The sequence below is a fragment of the Dromaius novaehollandiae genome, chromosome W, assembly GCF_036370855.1.
Source record: "Dromaius novaehollandiae isolate bDroNov1 chromosome W, bDroNov1.hap1, whole genome shotgun sequence".
Taxonomy (NCBI): domain Eukaryota; kingdom Metazoa; phylum Chordata; class Aves; order Casuariiformes; family Dromaiidae; genus Dromaius; species Dromaius novaehollandiae.
In genome coordinates this window covers 13,088,922-13,099,485 of record NC_088130.1, presented here as the reverse complement: position 1 = coordinate 13,099,485, position 10,564 = coordinate 13,088,922, and the positions used below count along the sequence as shown (strand labels likewise).

Here is a 10,564-nt window from a genome sequence, read left to right as displayed (position 1 = left end):
GTTACCGTCATCTTGAGATGTGTATGTCTGGAGAGGGTCTTTGTGGGAGGAACTGTGCATAAAAGAGATGCCAAAGGAAGAGGCTGAAAGGAAACAGGTGGACTGGAAAGAGGAGGAGGGGGGGAAAGAGTGAGGAGTACATATGAGTGACATGCAGGCGTATGAGTATAGGGAAAATGGAGCCAATATAAATCAGAAAGGAGACTCCCTTCCACTTCCCTCCTTTTGCCGCCACACTTTTATTTCTCGTTTGTCATCTGTTTAAGACTTTATGATATACTTATCACTACAAAGCCCAGTGCTGGCTCTTGGCAAACTGGCTGGTGCTCTTTGTTTGGGTTCATATTTTTCCATTTATAATACTGTCAAAGAATTAGGGAGTTTAGTCTCCCTATAGCCAATATAATATACTTCTAATGACCTAAACACGCTACTGAGACAGTAGTGCCTCTTTAAGGGTATAAAATATGTGCTACACAGTGCCCAGCAGTAAACCAGTGCAATAGAAAAGACTAATAAAAGAAACAATATTAGTTTTTAAGTTAGATTTTAATATTGTTTAATATTATCCAGATTACATTGGTGTAGTACTTAATATGATGACTAAATTCAACATTCTAAGAAATACATCTAGAAGTCTATGATTTTCCAAAGAAAGACACAGAAAGGTATCTATCTGCTAGTTACTCATAAGTGCTTTTGTTAAGGCCACAAGAAAAGAAAATGCAAAGAGAAGCTTGCCATCTAACATTTAGAAGAGCACACAAATTCAAGCTGTACATGTATGGTGTACTGAAAAAGGAATATTTTTGTAGCACTACAGATAACTTCCAACGAAAATAAAAAAAAGTTCTTTCTTAATATGAATTTCAAAATGTTAGCTATGTTCCAGACATTGAAGTTTCCCTCTCTCAGTTAATCATATTTTAATTTTCTACAATATTGTTTATATTGTTAATGTAAGCAAGTATCTCTTATACAATCAGAAAGCAAAAGGGCTAATGTAATAATTTGGGATATAAAACTTCTCAGAATTCAAATGGCATTTGCAGAATCATTTAGCATTTGACGAAGCTAAATTCGACATCTCCAGCAGCATTATGAGTTTTTCTGTGGGATTTTGATTGTGACAGTCTTAACTTCTGTATATTCATGAAGGCCATATTCTCCCCTAGATAAAAGAGAAACAAAGGCAGTACTTAGACTAATGTTCTTTTATCTGAGTTATGTCCTGGATGGGATTTTCTGCGGTACTGTACAATTGGCCAGATGCATAGCAAGTACCCTAGGCATATTCTGAAGATGTCTCTGCAGCTAGATTGCTGCTGGATGCTTTTTGAAAAGGAACGGCAACGGTTTCCTGTGAAAAGTGGGAGAGGGAACAATTTCATTTCTGTGTAGAAGGATGCTGTTTAATCAGCTTAGTGCATTTCTAAATTGGGCTTCTGACCACCAGATCAGGGACCTCCTAAGTCTTCACAAGCACACTCAACAAGTCTTTTGCAAAAGTCTTCCTCAGCTGTCGGTTTTCTCCAGAGTCTGAGAACAGGTGCTTCGTCTCAGGTAAATGAGGGGACATAATTAATCCACTACAATATCTCTTAGACAGTGAAAAAGTCTTAACTCTTACTGACATGCAATTAGCATGATTCCACCTTTAAATTTTACATTATGAGATGAAATTGCTTGGGTGCCTAGATGTTTTGTATTTGAGGCAGTCACACAATTTAGATAAATGATTCTTTTATAGAACAAAAGTTGCTACAATATAATGCTATCCAGTTCCCACAGCCAGCTTACTAGGCACATAGGTATGCAAAACAGAAATCTATGCTCTGGACTGTGTGATGTGGGAAAATGTTAACTAATCTCCTTTTCATACTATTTTGAAGAGGCATCCTGTTAATATGTAACATTCAATAGTTTACTTCACAATGATATTATCATTCCAGGAATTATTTAGGGAGTTTTCTTCTGGGATTCAAGGAAGTTCTAGATATGCCTTGATACATTGACTTTCTGATTATTACAGTGTAATTGTTTCACACCCACTTCTTCCACTCCTAAAATTTTTTGTCACATGCTGTTTACAAAATTATTTGGCATTAAATTTCTTTTTTCCATGGCAACAATCTATCTAGTACTAATTCCTTCATTTCCCTATGGCAGAAGTACTTTTTTGTTGGTTCACTACTTGTGATTATGCACCAAACATCAGGAAAAAAATTCATATGCACAAAAGCTGAACTCCTTTAAAATGCATTGTTACAGACAATATTAATCCTTATGACATTATATTATTGTTTTCCTGTTATTTCCAGCAGATAAATCCCAAAAGTATTTCTGCAAAGGACAGTAATTCAGAATTGATGATCTCCCAATTTTTGGCATTCAGCAAATGCAAAACAGTCCTTGATAGTAATGGCCTAAATTATTATTATATATATATATTTTTCATTTTGACATTTTCTAAAGCTCTCAGCACTGGCATAACTCTGTTTCCTTTGAAGTCAGTGGGAACTTTGCCATCAGGAGCAGATTGAGTCCAGTGATGAGCAAGCATGAAAATCCTAGCCTTTCTCTCTCTTTAAAAAAAAAAGAAAGAATAAGAAGCTCTGATGCGTTACGCCTGCACACATATTATTGAATTACTTCCATAATTCAGGAAAGGTACTTTGCATTTGAACTAACAAAAGGGAAAACTTACATGTTTTGATATTTATTCTTTGCTGTAAAAATAATTTGGTTGGTATTCTCACTTATTTGGCATTCTTTAGCAAAAGGCTGCTTGTGATTTATGTTCCAAGAAAACCCAGAAGACATAATGCTATATAATATAACAAACAAATATGATCTCCAATGTTTCATGATATTGCACATTACATGATTTGTTTGCTAATATGAAGATCAGAATGAATGCAGATAAAACAAGACATGATTCAAATTGAAACTGGACTAAACCTTAGATGTTCAAAAGAATTTGGTTAGCTTTTCATTTGTGTATAATTCTGTGCTACTAACTTGGGAAAAGGCCAAAGGCTTAAGGACCTCAGAAGGCTATTTTTGTCATAACTTTTGACCAAGCTGGACACTACTGCAAAAACATTGTTGCCACAACACTGTCAACCTGAAAACTCTTTTCTAAATCAAAGATTTTGAAACTGGAGCAAGAAGGTATTATGATTTCAAAAACTGAGCACTTAAAGAGGATTTGACAAGCTATGCATGACTGTACATACACTTTCATGCAAATGACTATATATATGCAAAAACTGCACAGTGTAAACACAATGATCAGTTTTACATGTATATATGCAAGCTCCTACAAGCCATAATTTTGAAAAGACGTGTGTATGTAAATAATTTTCTTACTGCTTTTATAGAGGAAATCTTTGCTTGGCACTGTTCCTAATAGGGACAAAATCTCAAACTGGGCATCCTAGTCACGAATATTAATAGTGGGCTTCTGAATTTCATTTTGCAGTTCTTGTGAATCTACACTTAGAAAAGTATTTACTTACATTTCTCGTCCATTTCCTGACATCTTAAATCCTCCAAAAGGACACTGGGAAGACAGTGCACTATAGCAATTAACCCTGGAAGAACAGGCAAATGACTTTACACAGTGTGGTACAATTTTTCCACTTCTGAAAAATCAGCGTTGTTCCTTTGACTGTAATAAACCTATGGAGATATTCACAAACTACATATGACTATATATATTTCAAAAATCCATGTAGGTCAAGATTCAGAGAAACAAAATATCACCAGAAATTATACTACTAGATATGACCAGGTGTTACCATTGATCAAGGGTCTTCAAACAGAGTGACAGTCTAATCTTTCTGCTGGTAACTATGGTAAATCTTCTTCCTAGCTACTGCATGAGCTTTCAAACCAAAGAGTAGTCATGGTTAGTCTTCTGCAGGTATGCTTCCAATAGGTAAATTCAGGATCACTTCAGTCCCTATTTAGGGAATTTTATTTGATGCTGCTCAGTGGTTTGAATATTCTATATTGTTGTTGAGGTCAGGAATACATTAACAGGTAGGCTTGTCATTAAGAAAGGAATTTCACACTGGGAGTTTGTAGTATGAAGAGTTTTATTGGAACAAGCATTCTGCTCACTAGCTGAGAAGCTCTTTCTGTCTTGCAACATTGGCAAATAGAGATTCTCCATTTTCACATCTGACAACTTTTTCTACTCTCACTGCCAGCCTACTGGTTTCAGCAAAGAGGTTCTTCTTATAGCTGAAGATTTCTAGGCAGATCAGCTCTGACATAAGATTAAAAAATAAAGCTTTGATTTTCTTTTAAACCTTCTTCCTTTTAAAACAATGCCAACACATCAGTTAAAATATTAACTGAGTTTTAGAAAGTGTGTTTGCTTAGGTCACAGGACCTGGGCAGGAATTTGTGCTGGCTGCAAGTTCCTCGAGACCTAATATAAAAGGGAGACACGTTTTTGGGTTCAAGTAAAACCATCTGTTCTCTTTCTGATGCACTGTGATATCTGTAGGGAAATGCAGGTCTTCTTGCCAGTGATAGCCATGAGACTCAGTCTGCTCTTCCTCCAGGCTTTCACTCTTGCTTCTCCCAGCCTTTCTCTTCCCGGCTCCCTGCAGGAGAGGAGCCCCTGCTCCACCTCAGCTTGGCAGCTTCTTTGGCTCCTTCTCCTGCCTCATAGTACCTGCCCTGCATCTGCTCCAGCCTCCTTCTACCTGGTCTCCTCCCATTTCCAGTTCCACTCTTCTTGCAGCCATGTTTTATCAACCATTCTAATCGCAGGAGAACATTCTGCCCAGGCTAATGGCCCAGGGCCTTCAAATAATGGATTTCTTTATATGGGACAAAAAGTGATCCCTCCAAACTGAGTGTGTGTTGGGCTCTCTCAGCATCCTGAATGGGAAGGAAATTGGCATTCTCACTGGATTCCCTTTTCTCTCTTTTCCTTTTAAGCAAGTCTCTTTCATTTTTCGAAATGACTTTACAGGAGAATCATGTGACGACTTGCAAGAAATATTTATTTTATAGCACATTAAATGTGGAAAGGTGGATGGAAGAGAAGCAGAGGAGGATGGCATTAATCTACCTCTTTGAAGATGGCCAAGAATTGAAATACAGATGTCTACCCCCACCAATTATTGCCATTGGCACTTGCAGATCTGAAGGAGGAAGAATTAAATAAGTCATTACTTACCATACTGTTCCAGCCTGAAGAGCAGCTGTAAATGTCAGTGCTTTATCAACATCTTTGGTAAAAACTCCTGCTGCTAAGCCATAGGTAGTATTGTTTGCCCTCCTGATAACTTCATCTATAGTTTTAAACTGCAGGATTTGTTGAACAGGTCCAAATATCTGTTTCAGAAACACACACATACACATGAAGTCAATTAACATAGCTTTTGAATAGTTTATATTTTTAAAAGTTATTTCTTTCAGATGGGCCTTATTCCTACATTCATTTAGTCAAGATTATGCCTCTTAGAACAGAATAATAAGAAGTATTGTAATTTCATATAACCATAAGATTTGTATGCTATACCACATATCAAGATAGCCTATTGTAAAAGGATTAATAAAGCAATAAATAATAAATGAATTGAAAATAAATGATGAAAATAAATAACTTAAGAAGAAGAGACACCTAGCATAGAGGTACCTGGCATGAAATCACAAAACATTATAGATCTATACTGGATACCAGTAAACTCTTATTTTCTTCTCTAAACTCCAGTTAATTGAAAAAGACATTCAGCTTCTCCTTCTCCTGAACTTTTTATTAGAGTTTTCGTCACTGCAAGTAGCTGCACAACCAGACATATACATCAAGTAAAACAACTAATTACGGTCTCCTTCTGGGTGTTAAGTATTATACACAAGAATGCTTCTTCAGAGTCAGCTTTCCTGCTACCTCCTCACTCTGTGTTCTCAGCCAGAGATGTCAGTGCCACCACACGGTGCTAATGTCGGGCAGGGGAAGGGAGGCACTGACACATCAAACGAATTTTCTTCCCATGGAAATCCATGAGCTTTCCACGTGATTTTATGGGAAACAGGGTTTCGTGCTAAGTTTCTAACTATAGTTGCAGGATTTGATTTACATAAATCAGAAAGCTACTGAACATGGCTCCACAGTTCCACCTGTGATATTCAGAACCCGAATATTTTTAAATTGCCTTGGCTCACTGTGGCTTCATTATTCAATAGATTCGAAATAGCATGAGAAGAGCAGTTGTGATACTGCTGACCCACAGGAAACTAATAAATCCGTGAAGAAATATATCTCTGTGCAATTTCCCACCTGACTCCCAGACCAGCAAAAATAATCAAACTTACTTCTCAGACAGAGTTCTCCTATTTTTCTCCCATTTATAATGAACTCTAGATTCTCCATTAGCACTCCCGTGCTAATTTTAAGTCAGCCTGATGAATGCACTGGATACTTTTAGCAGAATGCAACTGCAGTATTGCTGGCTATGTAAAGTAATAACTAGGGTTGCACTGATTTCAAAGGAGCCATCTAGTATGCAGAAGCATAATGGGCACCAATTGCATGGCAACTGCAGATGTTAAAATCAAGGTGAATGTAAAAAAACAGAGAGAGAGGAAGCCAAGACTGTACTTTGAGGCTCTGTTTATGCAATTAATTTTCTCAAGCAAAGCAGCTCTGCACTCCTAACCCTCTCTCCTCCCTTCCAGCTGGCCACTGCTGCTTGGGCACTGTTTCCTTAGTGCAGGCTCCTTCAACACTGCGTGGGCACATCTCCAAACTGATCCAGGTTAAATAAACCCTGCAGAGGTACAACTGTGCTTTGTTGTCATTGCCACCAAGAAAAACACTTGTGGAGGCGCAGTTAAACTCTTTTCTCTTGTTGCAGAATAGCTCCTGGTTGCAGAGCTGTGTCAAAACCCCAAGTGGCTTGGATCCTCATGGGGGGCAACAAATTCGCAAGCTGTGCCTCCAAGGTTTGTTTCCCTGTTACAGGTTACCGTGACTCTGGTATGAGAGACACAGGAGCAATGTAATTAACAGTCCCAACCTTAACACTTCTTATGTCCTATCGGCTTAAGCCGGAGCCTTTGTTGGCAGGCCAGCCTCCTTCTCCTCTCCCTCACCTCCACGGAGTTGCTGAAACGGGTGCAAGAAACCAAGAAAAGGATTTTAAACTGCACCAGGCTAGAATGACATATTTACTAGGAACATTTTTATGTAGCCACTTGACCTTCTAAATGGATATTTTGTACAGACATTTAAACAGACAATCTCCAGCAAAAGTACAAACTGCCAGGAATTTATTTACCTCTTCTTTGGCGATGCGCATATCATCTGTAACATTAGAAAACACTGTGGGCTGGATGAAGTAACCTTTGTCTCCCCACGGACCTCCTCCACATTCCAGTTTGGCTCCTTCTTTTTTCCCACTCTCAATTAGCTCCAGGATTTTTTGATACTGCTCCTTATCAATCTAAAAGAAAAGATATTGCAGGGATGAAAACAGAGTACACTGATAACAATTCTTTTCTAACCCATTAGCTGCACTGTAACAATGTTCTAGCTTTGCTCAGTTGTACGGGCTGAAGTGAAACAGCTGGAGAGCCCTACAAGCATTCTGGTCATAACTTCTCAGAATTTCACAGGCTTTTCTCAAATGGATCAGTAATCAGAAATTTAGGCATAAGAGACTCAGCTCTATGGGGTCTGATATCCTGTTTTCCCAAAGGGAAGGGAAGGGAAGGGAAAAGAAAAATGCTCTATAAAATAAATGTGTTCTATACTTCTTTCAATACTCATGTCAACTACAAATTGCCTATTAAAATGAGAATTGCTGGGCTTGATTCTGCAGTCATAACAGAGAGCTTGGTGCAGCCAGTGGGATTCTTCCGCTCTTCACTAAGGCCAGCAGATTGGCCCTGCTGTTTTCCTAAACTATTTTAAAAAAAGTTAAAGAGCAGCAATGATACAATATAACTGAAATTTGTTTCTGTTTCCGGTTCATTCTGACATGTTAGTGGAATAAAGATTCGTACATTTGAGCCTGAGAAACACAGATGGCAGATTGCTTACTGGAGGAAGCCCACTCCTGTCCCTCGCACAAACCCACCAACAAGTACAACCTCTGCCATTTTCATTTTGGCTCTGTGGTATAGCAGAACATATGGTGTTTGCCTGGGAAAGGAGTTTACGATGGCAGTACAAAGAGGCTTGCCTTCCTCCAACCCCTTCCAGTTTTCAGTGGCAAAGAGGTAACTGGAAATAGGGCTATAGCCCCCCAGAAAGCTCTAAATGGAGTATAGAAATAGATCACTTACTTTTCCTCCCCTCTCCTCCCCTCTCCACATCAATGCTTCACTGCTTCATGCCCACAGGGAAATTTTGTACAAGGTAACATTTATTTCAAGAGAAAGTCAATGGTAAAGCTTGCTTGTTAGAGGCCATTTTCACAATTTCATTATTCTTTCCTTAATTTTTTCAAAGTTCAACCCTTCAAGCACTGGCTTATGGAGACACTGAGATTACTTCCAGAGGGACAGTTACCCTTGCACACAAGCTGCTTCTCTGTGGTCATACTACAACATTCAGCAACGGATCATGTGCATCTTACTCTCTTTTGCCATTTCAGCATAAGGAACAAGTATTACTGTGGTCATAAAATAAAACAATATTTTTAAAAGGTTTTGGTGAATCCTGGAGACATATTAGACTAAACAGTTACTCAACAAAAAATGTGATAGAAGCTTATTTTTATAAGAACATTTATTTATAAGGATATTTATAAGAATGTGATTTCTAGCTCCCTGCACTCCCTTTGTCATTATGCTTTCAAACAATTGCCTCATTGCACACTAAAGACATAAAATTTCTGCTACCCTGGTGACCTCTTGTGCATAAACATCATGAAGAGAAGAAAACATTCAGATGATACAGCTCATGTTGCTGTCAGTTGTCCCTTTGTCATTACTACCATCGTCATTATTTTTCTTAATAACACGTGAATTAGCATATATATGTTCCTGTGCATTCCAACATGGCCTTCGGCCCTTCTTTGGTGCCCACTGCACAAAGCGGTGCCAAGGCAGGTGCTGCCCTGCAGAGCCTGCACGCTGCAGGGGGGGCAAATACGGCTTTTGAGGGGGCTCTATGGCAAGAGGTCGTAGTGATATACCTGACTCAAGATACCCGAGAAGTAGGCAAAACACAGCACGGAAGTTAAAGACAGAGAGAGGCATTTAAAGGAATTACCACAGAAATGAATCTAAACTGCATGGTTACAATTTGCCATTAAAATTGGACTGGTAGAGTGGCACAGACAAAAGTAGACCACACAAGTTCTAGAAGGAGAAACTTTGCTAACCTGTGAAGAAGTTGTCTGCTAAAGCTTGCTAGGGAGAAAAAGTGGTCAAGAAAGGCAAATGCTGAGCCTGATGGAGAAAGAAGTTCTCACTTTCTTTCAAGTATTCTCAGCAACGCTATTTTCAAGTGTTTAACCTTTCATTTTGGTTAGTAAAATGTATTTTTCTCTATCATTTAAATTATTAATACAAAAATTGTTAGTACAGAAATAAAGAAACAATAAGGGTGGATTCCTCTTAGTTTGTTATTAACTATATACTAGGCTGAAAAGCAGATACTGAATTCCAAGAGTTTCCTTGTTACAGACTCCCTGATCTCTGGCATTTGAATTTATTCAGCTGAAGATATTATTTTATTAGCAAGACACACCTCAGGATATCAAAATAGCATCTTTAGTATTTTCAAATTCTCCAAAGCTTGTGTGGCTTGGAATGCAGTTTTCTAATTTGCTTGGTGTCTTTGATTACATAAAGTGACTACGCCAATAGAGAACATGTTATCATTATCAAACGTGTGGGAGTTTCTGTCACTCCAGCTTTTGCTTTCTCTCTGATACAGTTCCTTTATTCTGTAAGGATCAAATGAGTACATAACAACTCTGCCAAGAAAGTGTACATCTTGTAGTACAAACTGACATATGAATAAGACTCTAGATAAAAAAATAATTTAAAAATTCTCTGATGTAATCCACAGACCTGTGATAGCAATGCTTTCTAATGTTGCACATTAGCATTCATTTAATGAGGCAGCTGTTGGCATAATCTTTTAACACAAGCAGGAAAAAGTACAAAATGATGTGTTTAAATCGTGCAATACTCTAAAATTGACTCCCATAATGATATTAGCATCTTGGAAAAGGGGAAAAGACGCTATTTAATTTCCTCAAGTTGCTCACTTACAGTGGCACTATTTGAATACAGTGCTATTAGCAATCTTTGACATGGGTGACTGAACTTGCACTTTTTCACCTGCCACATCTGAGCTTTCTCGAGGTGTTTTAAGTTCTGTACACTTGTCCCCATTCCACAGTAAAGGGAGCTAGAAAAGAGGATCAAAGCTTACCTTTCAGCCTGTGGTGGTGGCAGTAATGACTAGAACTCAGGTTTCTTCTTCCTGGTCTTTCAGCCTAACCACTAGACAATTGTACTTAGCCATAACACTAATACAACAATAAATTTATAAGTATATTAAAATGTGATGTCCTATTCA

General features: G+C 38.1%; 1 protein-coding gene across 1 annotated transcript in view; it reads right to left on the bottom strand.

Annotated features, from left to right (window-relative positions):
* Nucleotides 1-530: 530 nt before the first annotated feature.
* LOC135323467 (aldehyde dehydrogenase 1A1) overlaps nt 531-10,564 on the bottom strand; it is a 36,598-nt gene continuing 26,564 nt past the window's right edge. Inside the window, exons 10-13 of the mRNA XM_064499981.1 lie at nt 7,305-7,469; nt 5,201-5,358; nt 3,522-3,596; nt 531-1,171 (exon numbers count right to left, since the gene is read on the bottom strand). Of these exons, the coding sequence (XP_064356051.1) occupies nt 1,099-1,171; nt 3,522-3,596; nt 5,201-5,358; nt 7,305-7,469 (471 nt within the window). The 3' untranslated portion in view covers nt 531-1,098. The remainder of the gene's footprint in view (nt 1,172-3,521; nt 3,597-5,200; nt 5,359-7,304; nt 7,470-10,564) is intronic.